The 15,733-nt window shown below is 40.1% G+C and overlaps 1 protein-coding gene across 9 annotated transcripts in view; it reads right to left on the minus strand.

The window, feature by feature from the left end:
• VPS13D (vacuolar protein sorting 13 homolog D) overlaps positions 1-15,733 on the minus strand; it is a 224,840-nt gene that overhangs the window by 94,831 nt on the left and 114,276 nt on the right. For 8 of the 9 annotated variants that reach the window (XM_089773059.1, XM_075906826.2, XM_089773062.1 and 5 more), the window contains 8 exons: positions 14,652-14,760; positions 11,822-11,985; positions 11,367-11,475; positions 8,714-8,893; positions 7,791-7,907; positions 7,431-7,580; positions 4,326-4,475; positions 2,893-2,989 (listed from right to left, as the gene is read on the minus strand). In XM_089773059.1, coding sequence (XP_089629185.1) covers positions 2,893-2,989; positions 4,326-4,475; positions 7,431-7,580; positions 7,791-7,907; positions 8,714-8,893; positions 11,367-11,475; positions 11,822-11,985; positions 14,652-14,760 — 1,076 coding nt within the window. Of the gene's footprint in view, positions 1-2,892; positions 2,990-4,325; positions 4,476-7,430; positions 7,581-7,790; positions 7,908-8,713; positions 8,894-11,366; positions 11,476-11,821; positions 11,986-14,651; positions 14,761-15,733 lie in introns of those variants that run through there. The other variant, XM_089773065.1, reaches the window with a different exon arrangement.

The raw sequence follows: 15,733 nt of genomic DNA on the forward strand, positions 1-15,733 counted from the left end.
GGTTGCCTCACCCCGTTTGTAAGTAGGGATCCGATGTAAGTCGGATCCGTGTAATCCGGGGACTGCCTATACATAGACAACTGCAATATGTGAATACCAAGCAAGCTGAAAAATGAACTGTAGAGACTTTTTGTTCCCCTTTATAGATTCCTTACAATGACTCAAGATGATCGAAAAGATTTTTGTTTTTACCAAACTGAAATAATATTTCACATCTGGAGTACCAGGTTCTCGCTTCCCTCTTATTTCTGGAGGGCACAGACAAGCTGTTTGGAGGACCTTGACCCTCGTATAAAATGAGGAAGTAAGTGTAGCTTCCATCCTCTTTTTTCAAGCTCAAATTGAAGTAAAAAAGGATACAATTTCCTTCTTCGCATCTCTCCCTTCAGTTTGGGAAGACAGGAGGCAAGAAACAGCACAGGTTACCGCCCTCATGTGACTATTAGAACCTCTAAAGATCTTGTTGAGGCCTCCAGCAAAGAGAACAATTTTCAGTATTTTAAATACAAATGATATAATTGCATCTCTTTCTTTCTTTTTAGAGTCCATGAGACCATCATAAATCATAAAAGCATTTCTATGTCAGAAACATTCAAGTTAAGCCATATTTTGCCTGCATGGCACAACAGTCTTTCAGTGAGGTCTAGTTGATCTATTTAAGCCAAGAAGCAATACTAGGACACAAAAGAGCAAAAGCAATGCAGTAATCGAAGAGGAAGGACAGTCCAATTGTTAGGGTATTAGCTTGAGATCTGGGAGACTAAGTTTTAATTCTCTACTCTGTCAGAGCATTCCTATATGACCTCAGGCAAAGTCATTTGTCTTTTTGAGCCTGAGTTCCCCAACTGTAAATGGGGGATAACAGCACTGCTTATTGTTACCCCAAAAATATTCTCACTGGAGACTACCTAGGGTTACACTAGCATGGGTTTATTTCCACTACATAAAACTGAAGAGGAGAAAGTAGCCAGCAAAGGTTTAAGCTAAAGAAGACAGAACTCTCTCTCTCACACACACACACACACATGCAGACAAGCAAGCAAGCACACACCCCACCATTCATTCACACCCATTCATTCCTGCCCTCAGGCAATCACATACTTACACAGACATATAGGTTGCAGGAGCCAAGGCATGTGGATCCTGGAGGGTCTGTCTGCTCATCATGGCTAGGGAAGCTGGTCAGGAGACACACACACTGGAAAGGAGCTTCTCAGGAGCAGGGGAAGGAAAAAGAGAGAGTCTCACATGTGCTCCTTCTCTTTATATAGTGTCTGAATGGCTCCTGCGACTCATTCACCTTGTCATCAGGGAGCATGCCCAGACTTCCCTTTATCCAGCAGAGAGCATGCCCAGACTGTGATGACTCACTGCCATGTGGTCCATTGTTCCAAGCCTTCTTCAAACACACTCACACTCTCTCTCCATTCACTCAGGGGAGAATGCAGCTTAGTGAAAGTTACAAGCAAGGTGGCTGCATGTTACAAAGATTACAAAGTTGCAGTTTACAGTAAGTTTGAGAGTTACACAGATTACAAAGATTGACAAGGATCACAATAAGTTGCAGTTTAAAATCTTAGACCGTACAGCTTGATATAGCTTTAGAAAATCCATGTATATAAATCTAGTGAGCTCAGGCGGAGGCTTTTTTATGCAACACTTACCTCACAGGCAGAAATACATTAAAAATTGTGCAACACTCAGATCCTAAAATGCGCTTTTCTACATTTGAAAATTTACACAAATGGCTTATCCGAAAAAGCTGCTTTGATAGGGTTGTATAATTTATCCCCAATTAACTATTGCCAAATAATTACTCCAGAACTGCTATTTCAGCAAATTTCCAAATGTTAAGGCTCAAAATAGATACATGCCTCTCTAATCCTTGAATGATGCTAAAACAGTTCAAGGTTTGTTTTGCTTCAACTAAGAGCAAGAAACGTTTTTATTACACTTAGGGTGTGTCTAGACTACATGCCTCCGTCGACGGAGGCATGTAGATTAGACAGATCGGCAGAGGGAAATGAAGCCGCGATTAAAATAATCGCGGCTTCATTTAAATTTAAATGGCTGCCCCGCTCTGCCGATCAACTGTTTGTCGGCAGATGGGGGCAGTCTGGACGCGCCGCGTCGACAAAGAAGCCTTTCTTGATCGGCACAGGTATGCCTCGTGAAACCAGGTTTACCTGTGTCGATCAAGAAAGGCTTCTTTGTCGACGCGGTGCGTCCAGACTGCCCCGATCTGCCGACAAACAGCTGATCGGCAGAGCGGGGCAGCCATTTAAATTTAAATGAAGCCGCAATTATTTTAATCGCGGCTTCATTTCCCTCTGCCGATCTGTCTAATCTACATGCCTCCGTCGACGGAGGCATGTAGTTTAGACGTACCCTTAGAGTCAAGGGTATGGGTGTCACAAGTTAGGCAGTCTAGGCAGCAAAAAAGTTTTCTGAATTAATCAGGAGGCATCGTCAAACGAAAAATGAATAGAGAGCCAATCTTTAATCTTGAATTTATTTAATACACAAATCTACCAAACCAAGTAGTTGGTTACATAACTTTTCTTTTATCCTAGTTCAGCTGACGCCAGATACAGGAATTGAAGAGGAATATTAAACTTCTTCCCATAGGGACTCAGCTTAATGATACACTGGATAATAAAATGTTCTATGAGTCATTTCCCAAATCTTGGAACAAACACTTTACAGTATGTAAGCTGCTATTGACTTATCTTAGCTTTCCAGCTTTTATAGTGGGACATTCCAGGTTGTCAAACACTTTCAAATTTACAGTGAAAATTGCCAGGAAATTTGAACTTATTTTGTATGAACGTAAGAGTGATACAACAAAATCTGCATACTGTAGAACTGAGCTTTTAAAACTTTATACTGTACCTGATTCTGACTGGTCATAGCCAAAGAAACTCAATAGTTTCAGGAGCAGTTTCTCCTCAATTTGGACTGTGAACTTCCGAGCAGTGATCATCAGATGCTACAGAAAGAAACACTTATTTAAGTTTACAGCATGAACAACAGCATTTTTCTCCATCTACCCTTATTAACAAAGAAAATCGAATGTAATTTGACAGTTCTTTTCATTCATAGGCTTTCATAATAGGAATCCCACTGTCAAAATGTCGTGGGCCCTTCCTCCTCTTATATTTACAAGAAATCTGCAGGGAAATCTATTTGTTTAGTTCCTGTAACTATCTATGCTTAATTAGTAAGTATTAAAATGGCAGAGTTATTACCAAGGGACTCTGACACTGCGATCAGCTGTTTTTCAAATAATGTCAAATTTAATACAGGCTTACTTTGAAGATTTAAGTTTCATACTAGACCTTAAAAAACCTGACGAGAGTTGTCACTGCTGTGTAGACTAAGATTAGTAAATACTGTAATATGTAACTGTTAACATTTGTAGTTATGCTTCTAAATTTTGGTTGATACTACAAAGTGTCAACTTTTCATCACAAGGACCAAGGGAAAAAATTCACCTTATATAACGTTATGTACAGCATAGTACAGTTGATTCTGCACATTATGGTAGGATGAGTCTCTCAATTATCCAAGGCTATCAGTTAGTGGCTTGAAGACTAGATTCTGGAGTTAAAGCACAAAGGGCTCATCTAGACTACGCGGAACAGTCGTGCAGAATTTGCATATCTTCTTCTAATCACACTTTTGAAAGCTGAAAGTAGTTTAGATGCAGCTTTTTCTGCAACCTCCCTTCGTCGAAAAGCTGCGTAAACCTCATTTTTTGAGGAAGAGAGGCTTTTCGACAAAGGGGGGAGAGGGGGTTCGTCAAAAAAGCTGTCTCTAAACTACCTGTGGAATTTGCATATCCTCTTTTGACTCTTCCTCATAGTCTAGATGAGCCCTAAATGTTTGGACCAATTTGACACTGTCTACAATTCTATGCACTGTTATATGTAATATTCTTCAAGTGACTAATTAAATTAAGGATCTTATTGTCATACTTGATGGAATTTAAAGATCATCAACTTTTTTTTGGAGAAGAACAGAGGATAACTTTAAGGTCCTGGCCAATATTCTCTCCCTTAATAAATCAAGTTCTTAACATTTAAGGGAGAACTGTTAAAAGTTACATGGCTCCCACATTTGCCCACAAAGTCACGACATTGTCATCAATCACAATGTACTTTAAGATACTTAGCGTCTCGAAAGTATGAATGAGCGCTACAAACAAATAGTACATCTACATATCTGATTTAATTTAAACTGCTTACTGCTTAAAAACTAGGAACAGCTAAAGACAAACTTAATAAAAACAATGACATTTTAATGTTACTGTCAAACAGGATTACCTTGTATATATCAGTTAGTGCATTCTTACTGGGAAATTTCACTGCATTTAATTGCACTGCAGGGCCTGTTTCAATTGCTTCATTTTCACTGATTTTGGGGGTCAGAAAGAGCATGAAAGGCTGGGTGGTGCCAATGAGCTGGTTATCCACCTGTAGAATTAACAAGAAAACAGTATAACGTGATACTTCTTTAGCACAGATAATGAAATTTAAGCTCTCTCTTTAAATTGAAAGACAAACATTTGCAAAAGGGGAGGGGTTGTTTATGTCTTGTGAACAGCAGACACATAGAACACACTATGCACGCTATGAGGGGAGCAAGGCTGGAGCAGAGGGAAGATGTAACGGGGGAAACAATTTGCAGAAGCTGCACTTTCCCTTATGCCCCACTTCTTTGCCTCCCTTCCCAACTAGCTATTTGGAGGCATTTTTACCTTTTCACCTTTTCTGCATTACTCCCCCAAAACCATTCCATTCCCAAACTCACTCTTGTACCCCACCCCACAGCCTCTCCTGATGCCAAAATCCCTTCCAGACCCCTCATCATCCCATCCTGCACCCCACCTTCCACCTTGATCCTGAATCTCTATCCCACTTGATGACAGTCCTGCCCCTCATTTTTGTTCCCACCCCAGAGCCTAAGGGACTCTACAAAATCCACTAACTCTGGCCTATGGAAGCCCTGAACATCAGTCCTCCCTGTCCCTTCCCTTTGGCTGGAACGCCAAAAGAGTAAGGTGTCTCAGCTGGGGGTTTTGGGAGGAGTGGTCTTACTTTTCACTTGTATGTGGTCCCCAATTAATTTTTCTGCGGGTCAGTAACCCCCAACCCAAAAAAAGGCTTCTCACCCCTGCCATAAATAAATAAAACATTGAAATCTTGTGTTGGACATAATGTTTTACTTTATTTTAAATGAAGTTTGATAAACTAACATGAGAAAGTTCATCTGTTTAATAATTTAAATTAAACCATTCTCCCTAGCTGCAGCCCTAGCAAAATGGTTTGGATGTAATTATGCAATGAATGGTGAGTTTCCATTTGTAACAGGTATTATGCAGAAAGGTTTGGAGAGAGCGGGGACCTCAAGAAAGGGGTGGGGTCTCAGGGAAGGATGGGGGGGATGCTGGCTTGCTCTGACATTTAAAAAGTGATCTTGGATGTAAAAAGGCTGGAGACCACTGAGCAAGAGAATGTTTGATGGTAATGGCCAGCAACTGAGTTTTAATCCAGATCAGGGGTGGGAAATAATTTTTGTAGGGGGTCCACTTCACCAATGTCGATAGTGGTTGCGGGCCAGTTTCGGAAAGGGTGGGGCCTCAGCCAGAAGGGGTGGTTCCCTCTAGGTGCCTTATATGGGGAGAGTAGACTTCGCATGCTCCTCTGTGGAGTGGGAAAGCACACGAGGTCTCTCCCCATTGCCTCCCCATCCAGCCAGGACACACGACTCCTAGAGGGAGCTGCTGGCTGTTCTGAACAGCAGATTCTCCAGAGGCCAGGGGACAGCAGAGTGGGCTGGATGAAACTGCTTGGCAGGACAGATCTGGCCCATGGGCCATATATTGCCCACCCCGATCCAGATTAATCACCAGACTAATATGCACTCAGTTTGCTTCTTGCCAGAAGAGATCTGCCATCAGCTGCAATTTGCAAAATGAACCAGCAAGACAATGTCATCAACACATTCAAGATCTCAAAGCAGAAGCTATTCAGTTCAATGCTGTCAACAGCAGATTTCTAGAGCTTATCCATCAATCAACCCTGACTTTGAATGAGAGAATACAGCTTTGTTGAACTACTACGGAGACAGAAACAATGCCCTGTATCTGCCATTGACTCGAACGCAGCTTTCCCTTCCATTACAGAACTCTTCTATCAATTACACTATCTTCCCAGGACCACCAGGATGCTTCATTGGATCATAGAAACTTGTGCACTGCACTGAAGTCTAGAAAAAGTGCTCTTAGCAAAATTCAGACATCTTCTCAAAATGCTGTCTCAAGGTGAAGGAAGAGCTGGTTGACCATAGAGCAACAAGGTCTAAAGCCACACTTACAGCCCAGCCTTCATTCTTTTATAACAAAAATTAATGGGAAGAATAACATTTAAAGGACATCCCCAGATGAGTTCTTTTTACTTAATCCTAATCACACGAGGATTGAAATTTCATGCAGTGTTCTTTATAGCCATACATGGTACATATAAAAAAAATTCCAAAAGTTCCTTCTTAGACGAATAGCATACTGAATGCCATGAGTCCTCGGTCTTCTTTTAGGGCCCAAACCTGCCAGATGTTAAGGGCACTCAGCCACATCTGAGAAGTGCTTAACACTTCAGTGGATTCCACAAAGCAGCCAAGTGGCAGCCAACTACTCAACTATCAGACACAGTAAACATGGCTCCACAGACAAAGCTTTGATGCCCAGATAATGAATACAGAGCACTAGCACAAAAAGAGCTACGGTTAGTCTGGCAAAAGACGTTAGCACAGTTACTGTCAAAGACATGCACATACGAAACAAATGATAAAACCACTGTTCTGCAGCGCGTTGTTTTCATACTTAAAAAAAAAAATTGTACATTTTTATCTGTATGGAGGCAGAGTTAAAGCAGAGTAGGTACCTTGTTTGAGGAGTGTAACTTTACCTCTGTATTTCATGGCTTTCTTTGGTTTGCATTTTTAAATCTAATATTTCTGAAAGATAATAAGCACTCAGTCTTAACTTTACCCTTTCAAATCCTTAAAAATCTGAGTGTGGGAATATATATACAATATTGGAAAGGTACTGGCTATCTTGACTGTAATTCCCAAGATCGAGAGGTTTACCAAGCTTTTACTTGTTTGATTTTGCATAGTAACGGGACATTTTGATCAGAATATCAGAGCAAAATTCTGCTCTTATAAGAAGGTGACCATGCCATCTTTATGTTCATATGCTGTAGACCAGACCTGGACTTTTATTGTTTCATCTGAAACATCATCTGTCCCTTTGCATTATAAAACACATTATATATCACTACTTTATTACATATGGACATGCAAATACCTACTGCATCCTTAAATGGGTTATGAAAATAAATTCACACATTTATTTCAAAAATAGTTACCTGTACATCCTGTATACTGAGCTCAAGCACCTGACTGGATGATAACTGTGTGTAGTGAACATTAATTCCAGTGAGGCTTGCGAACACCAGCTCTTCAGGGACTTTATTAACTAAAGATAATCCTATTCCACCTTCTAATTTCACTAGCACCTGAAAACACAAAAATAATTGTATATAACAAGCTTTCAAGACAAACTGAATTGTTACTTTAAATATAGTTTAAAATCTGAGGTTGAGACATGGAAAATCAACAGAGTAAGAGGTCTGAAGAATAGTGATGTAGATTTATACAGGACAACCTTGTACACATCTGTCCTTTATGGCAAAAAAATAAAGGCCTACCATGTTTTTTTTTCTTACTTCCAATTCCTGATCTGTGTCTGGATTTTTTAACTTGCGCAAATCTTGTTCCGTAACTGGAAGTTCACTGCCTTCACATGATAAACGATCATTTCTGCGTTGGTTAAAATCTGTTATCTAAAAAAATAAACTGATAAGCATTTTTTTATTTATGTTAGGGATGTTAAATGTTGGTTAATTGAATAATTGAGTAACCTCATGAATTCTTGTTGGTTACTCAACTATTCAACCACTGTGCTCCGGCCCCACTCCTGAGGAGGCAGCAGCGTGGGGTCTAGGCAAGAGCTGATCTGCGAGGGCCAGTTGAAGAACCAACTCCCCTTGTGCACCAGCTGGCTACCTGTAGTTCTGCACTGCTGCCTCTGATACAGAGGCAGTAACACAGGGTGGCAGCAGCCCCTGTCAGGAGGGACTGAGCTCCTGGGCCCAAAATGAACCAGGAGTGAGCCAGGCTGCCTGCCCACCTGGCTCCTAATACACTTTAAATACAGTGCCACAGCAGTGGTAGGTCCCAGACCCGTCACAAACCAGGACTGAGCTGGGCTGCTAGCCAGCCTGCTAAAAATGTACTGGGGTGGATGGGCGCGCGCATGTGTGTGTGTGAATAGTATACAGCATTAACCTGTAAGCTTTTAATTGGTTAATCAACTACACTATTACATCCCTAATTTTATGTATAGAAGAAAAATCAAGTATATTCTATCCCACATGGTAGGACACTAGCTTTAACTAAAAATACAATGGCAACATCTCTGATGAAATCTGAAACCAATTCTACATATTATATGAGATTTTTCTTAATTACAAATTAAGACAATGCTTTTCTAACTTTCTTTTACTTAATAATTTACAACTGCACTGTTAAAAATGTCCAAACAGAACAGAAACTAATGAGACAGTGTTCAAAATGTATTAATTTTCACCTGAAGAACTCGAGTTGGTCCATCTGGAACAACTCTGACTGCCAGTACTCCTGACCCAGGCCTCATCTTCTGGTTTACAAACTGCTGTTCAGGTGGAATGGGCCCCAAAAACTCTACAGACATATCAGGACCAAGAACCACCTCAGCCCCATCACGTAAACCTGATATTCCTCCTTTTGCCTAAAAAAAATAAAATAAAATAAAACATTAAAAGCACAAAGCAGAAACACTGAAATGGTACAGAAGAGTAAAGATAATGTTGTTTGAATATATTAATTTAAAAAATGTATTGCAAAAGCACTTCTCTTTTATAGCTTACATTGCTTCAGTCCACATACTGAACATGTATTTAATTTTTCTCTCTCTATATTTATGCAGCTGGAGAAAAGAATCCACAGAATCTATATTCTGTAAAGGGTCAGAAAATTTCTTGGATCTATTTTCTAATCTTTTATAATATATCCAGAGTTAAGCCAAAAATACTGTGGCCTTTGTTAAAAAAAGACTGCTCCTTAATAGTGGAACCTCAATTTCTTTAGCTGCTTTAATCTGACAAGAAAGGAACATGCTACCACCACTAATTTGCAGCTCATGTTGGCTTGTCCACTATTAGAGATTGTCCTAGCTTCTGTTTCCTTAGTCCATACATAAGCTACAAAGGAATTCCCATGTGCTCATATACACGCCATGTAGGTTGCATGCAACTTGCATGTATATATTACAAGCATGCCATAAGTGCACACGCAAAGCCAATATAACATTGTGGAAATAATGATTTAGAAAAAAAATACTGCTCCTATTTAAAAAAAAAATGGTTTTGAATAAGTATTCTTGGGTAGCAAACTTGCACAAGTTTCAGTGTAATAAAATATCCTTATTCATGGTTGATTTATAAGAAAAGTGCATGTAAAATGAATGGCAAAGGGGGTGGTCTAGAGAGCCTTCTAACCAAAGATGGATTAATAATGACAGAAAATCATCATAAACTCCTTGATGGCAAAGTGAAACCAATTTGACGGCCTCAGTCTAATTCCCAATGAACACACATCCACACCATAAATACATCAGATCAACACAGAATGGCATCCTTGGTGGCTGTCTCAACCTATAGGCTAAGAAGTGAATAAACGCTAAAACTGAACTATGGTTTCAGCTCAAGAAAAATCTCTTAAGATTAGGCTTGAAACGCATTGGCAGAAGCAACATGGGTGCATTTCACTACCACTATCCTTTTTCAATCTCTACTGGAGACTGAAGTCCTCTATCTCCAAGATTCTCAATCCTGCACCTTCTATAAGCACAGCATCTACATAAGCTTCATCAGAACATAAATGCACTCTTAGAAGGACATTGTGAAACACCATAAAATATTTCCCACAACCTGTATCCTGTTTGTAACAAAAGAGATTTGTCTCAAGCTTCAAAATGGATCTTAACAGAGATTTCCTCCTCCATTGCATAGATATGCTGTTTTGTTATTATAGGATTAGTCATCAGCATGGCAGAGCTGCAGGAATTTTGTTTTGTTTTTAATATACATTTAAGCAATTATTTTAGAAAAAACAGCACACGAAAATGACATGCAATTTATAAACAAGAAAAAAGGTCAGGTCAAATATAGGACTCTCAAATGCTGACAGTTTCCCTTTAACCTTTGATTTCTGACGACTGATGCTATTATCCTGTAACTTACATATCCATTCCTGATACATTATATGAATCAGTCTTTGATCGAAGAGCTCACATAGCAAACAACACAGTCCCTCTTTACACTAAATCAAGACTGATTTCTACTGGCATAGCTTGCACAACTCATTGTTTTTCAATGTTATTCTATTATAAAATGTCAATTTATCACATTCATATTTATCACAAAAAACAAACCCTGTTGTCTACTGCAAGAGGAAGTAGATGTACACAGAATATACTTTCCAACAAACTTTGTAAATCAGATAAAGATAAACATGATTAAACCAGAAAGATATAAAATACATAGTAATAACTACAACAGATCACCATAAATATCAACATTCTTTAACTTTCAGGGCCAGAGTTTCTCTACGATGCACCACATTTTTTAGCACTTGCATACAGGTATCAGAATTTATCAGATGTATATGCATGTGTTAGTTGCATGAAAAGTACATGTACAAGTGTCATGCAGAGCTTAATGAAGAATGCATGACTAAACAAGGTTGAGGCATGAAAGTTATATATCCGATTGTCAGAAATGTGAGCACACACAACTCCAACTGACAACAGTGAGTTGCACATGCTCTGCATCTCCGAAAATGAGACCCTTAAGCCAAAATTTTCAGATTTAGGTGCCTTAAGTTAGATGTCTAAATCCCTATTACCATCTAAAACGTTGGTCTGATTTTTAGCAGTAATGTGCAATTCTGGCTTATATTAATTTTTAGTAGACTAATTGCCTAACTGTGGCATCTAAGACTGAAAAATCTGGTCCCAGTTTTCCAGTGTTTAATTGATTTTTACCCATAGGAATACATGCAGATAATTAAAGCCCTTTCTTAAAATTGCTAGTTGAATCTTTGGTCTTTTAAATAAAAGATATAATACCAATAGCCCACCTGATCTGAACCTCACACACCTCAGTCAGCAAAAAGTTAGGAGTAGAAATATTAATACTGACCTGTACAACAAGGCCATGCATTCCACAAGTTAATTTGCCATCTTGAAAACTCCATGTCTGAGTAGTACTGCGCCGTCGATCTGGCTTTCTCAGCATTAGGGGCTCATACCTGAATCAAGCAAGTGACAGACTGAAAGTTTTTACTTTTAGATTCCATTGTTGAGAAGTTTTAATTAGTCTCACACACCTATTTTGTTCTATTTTTAAAAGTATAATATCTCTTTGCTCTTGTAGCATTGCTCCTAAATAATACGTGTGAGATACAAAAGAGATTCAAAAGGGTGATAAAGCAATGGCAGGTTATGAATACAATCACTGATTCTTCAAGCCATCCAGTAATCTAATGTGGGTAATTTAAACATCTTAGACTATTTAACTTTTAATAGCTGTACTTTTAAAAAATTTAGTAAAGATTAGAATCTATAGCAATTAAACAGAAATGATGCATGGCGAACCTGTTATCTGTGACTGCAGCCAGGCCTGCAATATCTAAGATCATGGATGATTCAACCACTCGAGGTGAAGATGACTTATTGGGGTTATGAGGAACTGAGGAGCCTTCATGGCAAAGCATGCCGGTGCCAGTCATTCTCCAAAGTTGGGATCGTTTCCCTGGTTCCTATAGCATATGCATAAAAGATTATCATAAAAAACAGACCAAACAACATATATTTATATTCAATTACTGAGTTCAGTAAGTGATGGTATTTTGAATGATTTTTACATATCCATATTTACAGCACCGATTCAAAATTAGGGATGTAAAATCCTGCGTAACTGTAAAATGAGTAATCCCGTGGCACTTTAGAGACTAACAAAAATATACAGAGTATCATGAGCGTTTGTGGGCAAAACCTACTTCTTCAGATGAGCTTGAAAGAAGAAAAAAAGTGGTTACACTTCACGTTTAACCAGTTAACCAATTAAGGGGGTACCACTCCACCCAGCCACTCCAGCCCACCTGGAGCAGCCCCTGCCTGCAACACACCCAGGCTCACCATGGAAAGGGGCTGTTCTGGATCAGACCCCTGTCCATAACAGGTGAGGAGCTGCTCCAGCGCCTACCCATTAACATTAAGGGTGATGCTTACTGGTTAATCTTTCACATCCCTATTGCTAATAGTATATATCAGTGGTCCCCAATGCGGTGCCCACGGGTGCCATGGCGCCCGCCGGGGCATTTGTGTGCACCCGCCGACAACCTGGGCCAGCCCCGCCCCCGGCGCACAGGAGGCGCCGGCCCCAGGCGCGCGACACGCACCAGCGCTGGGTGCGCGGCGCTCGGGCAGCCCCAGCCCCGAGGCACATGCGGGCGCTCGGGCGCGCGGTGCTCGAGCGGCGCCAGTGCCGGCCCCAGGCGCGTGGCTCGGGCGGCAGTGCCGGCCCCGGGCCCACGGCACAAAGCGCTCGGGCGGCCCCGGCCCTAGGGCACACGCCGGCGCCGGGTGCAAGGGCATCCAAGTCCCCTGGCGTGCCCCCAGACACGCGGCCCTGCCCCTGGGCGCCCGGGAGCCTCTAAAGGTTGAGGACCACTGGTATATATTAAAGCCTACTGCAATTATCAAAATCTGCTTATTGATCTTTGATATCAAATGTGCATAAATCCCATACATATTGGAAACTCTGAGGATATTAAGTTACATAAACAAACATTATTCAATAATGCTCTATTTACATACATTTCTTTGTTTCTTAAAAAAATGGTAAAGAACTAATTGGCTCATTTGCCTTTTTTTTTTTTTTAACAACAAAAGGACTTCTTGTCTGCAACTTAAGCACCACCTCTAACTTTTCTCTTGGTCTGCTATACACTTTATAACCCTAAGGTACCTCATCTCTAATGTTTCTTTCTACTTTTATTCTGATTACTCTCTTCCCTTTCTCCAACTCTGACCTTCATAATTTCTTCCCCATTAGTGCATGAAGCTTCTTGAACTTTCTTCAACAAAAGATACTAGTTTCTTTTCTTAAAATATTCATCTTTTTTCTGTCCTGTCCACACTACCCTTTTAATTTCCAAACTTGACTTCCCAGTATCCTCTGCTCTTCTATGGTTTTCTCAGAGAAAAGCTCTTTGTAAAATCCGTATCTAAATCTGTTACTATCCACTGCATTCTTCCTTTGATCTATCAGTCTGCAATATCTTTCTTTAAATCCTCATTGGATCTTTGCAAATATTGTATTGTTGATATCCAACAACCTCCTCTCTAGTCCTACAGTGTATACATGTGATCACCTCACTTAGTCTTTATTGGCCAGTATCAATTCCCTTCTCCCAATGAATACAACTTCATATCCACCAACTGGTTTCAACCCTTTCCACAGCTTTTGCTCCACTCACTGTCTGTACCTTCCACAAACTATTCTCCCGACTCCCTGTTGTACCGTTCATCCTGCTGGGTCTGAGCTACTCTGAGCTCTTCCGCCTTCACTATTAAATAATAATACAAAACTTCTACATAAGTGCTAAGTATTATTACTATCATACTGAAAGTATCTTTAATGATTTATTTTGCCTACAACAGATTCTCTGTTCCATCTTACAGAGGCTATTAACCTTTATAAATCCAAATCTAACACATTTCCTTTATTTCCTTCTCCCAGATCCCTTCAGCTCTTACCCTGTGTCTCACTCTTTCGAGTCAGTCTGTTATGGTATAGACGTTGCATTCTTTTTAACAGAATTAAATACAGAACTAAAACAAAATATATTTGGCTTATATCCGTTTCTAAAGAGTGTGTAATGCTAGGAGAAGGGTGGGCAATAAAACAGCAGCAGTTCACCAGGATTAGTCCCTAGTGGGCTGCTGTCATTATATTCACTCTGTTCTGTTGTATGTGAGATCCACTGTCCTGTAGTAACATCAGGTGTGCCTCAGTTTCCCTGGGCACTGCACAATATCTTGATGATGATGGGAATTTTGGTGTGATAGTCTCCCTCATGTACACAATAGCTGATGTTTTCTGTAACCCAAGCCTGAGAGGAGGGTGGAACCAAGTGACACCTTTTCACCCAGGGAAGCTGGACAAAGGCCTGAGGCAGGGCTGGCTGCAGGGTGATCACAGATCCCTTTGGCTGGGAACAGTGAACTGCAGCCAATGCGAACTGGAATTCCCTGTACCAGAGAAGCAAGTAAATATGGCAGTATGGGAGCCTGCAAAGGGCTAACCCTGATGGACTGGATCTGTCCCATGTGCTGATATTGGTCCACCCATGTGCTAGGACCATACAGCAACAACATTCCTAGCACAATACTATTTTTGAAGCCTCGCTGATTTTCATACCTTTTTCTTTAGTATGACTCTGTGTGTCTTTGGAGAAACATCCAGGACAAGCTCTGCACAAGCAGCATCTTTATTTGAAGCAACTGGCCTTCCTGTCCCCTGTTGCAATCTAGAAGTTCAAGAAAATCCAACACATATTCAGATACATTGCTATATAGAGTTGCGGTCTCTTTTGAAGACTGAATCAGAACCATACCCAGCTACTAAAAGGACAATTTATGCTTGACCTTCACAACACATTATACAAATATAAGTCAGGTTATAATTACACAATTTCCCCTCATTTTTGGAATCACTGGGATAAACCATCAGCATTGTATTTATATTATTAAAAGTGTTGTGTTTTCAGGATTAGTAATGGAAGCTAAATGTCAAACTCAGAGTTCAATTTGACAGCTAATTTTTTCATTGCTTACACCAGTGTTTCCCAACCAGCGTTCCATGGGACCCTAGGGTTCCGCAGACCATTGTCAGGGGTTCCACAAGAAATCGTGGAATAAATAAATTAAATTTGTTTTCTTACAATATAAGCTGGCATCTCTCTCTCTCTCTCTCTAATGGCTCTTACAAATAAAATTTCTTGACAATAATTTAGCAGTAATTGAATTGCGCTCCCCGCTGTCAACTTTTTCTGGCCAAGCAAACGTTTTCATAGGTAGGGGTTCCTCAGGATATGAAAAATTATTTTAGGGGTTCCTCCATGGGAAAAAGGTTATGAATCACTGGCTTAGACCAATATTGTAAAGTTAGACTTAGTGTTTTCATCACAAATTATCTTAAATGTTCTATAATTCAGTTACACAAGTGTATGTGGACTGAAATATGGCAAGTAAGTTACAAGTAACTTGCCCTGTGGCAGTGCTGTGAACCACCAAGGGTAAGATCAAGTTCTGGATACATGTCCTGATTTTCCATTTCCTTGTATGGCAAATACTGGGATAACTATGGGTGCAGCAATTTAAATTCCTAAGAGAAATAAATAATGCTAAGCTCTTCATCTTTCAACAATTAGTTGTACAGAGAAATCATATCCAGAAGAACTGGCAGACAACGTGCTTTGTACATGCACATGCAAAAACCTT

The sequence above is a fragment of the Pelodiscus sinensis genome, chromosome 24 (assembly GCF_052426305.1).
Source record: "Pelodiscus sinensis isolate ZL-2025 chromosome 24, ASM5242630v1, whole genome shotgun sequence".
Taxonomy (NCBI): Eukaryota; Metazoa; Chordata; order Testudines; family Trionychidae; genus Pelodiscus; species Pelodiscus sinensis.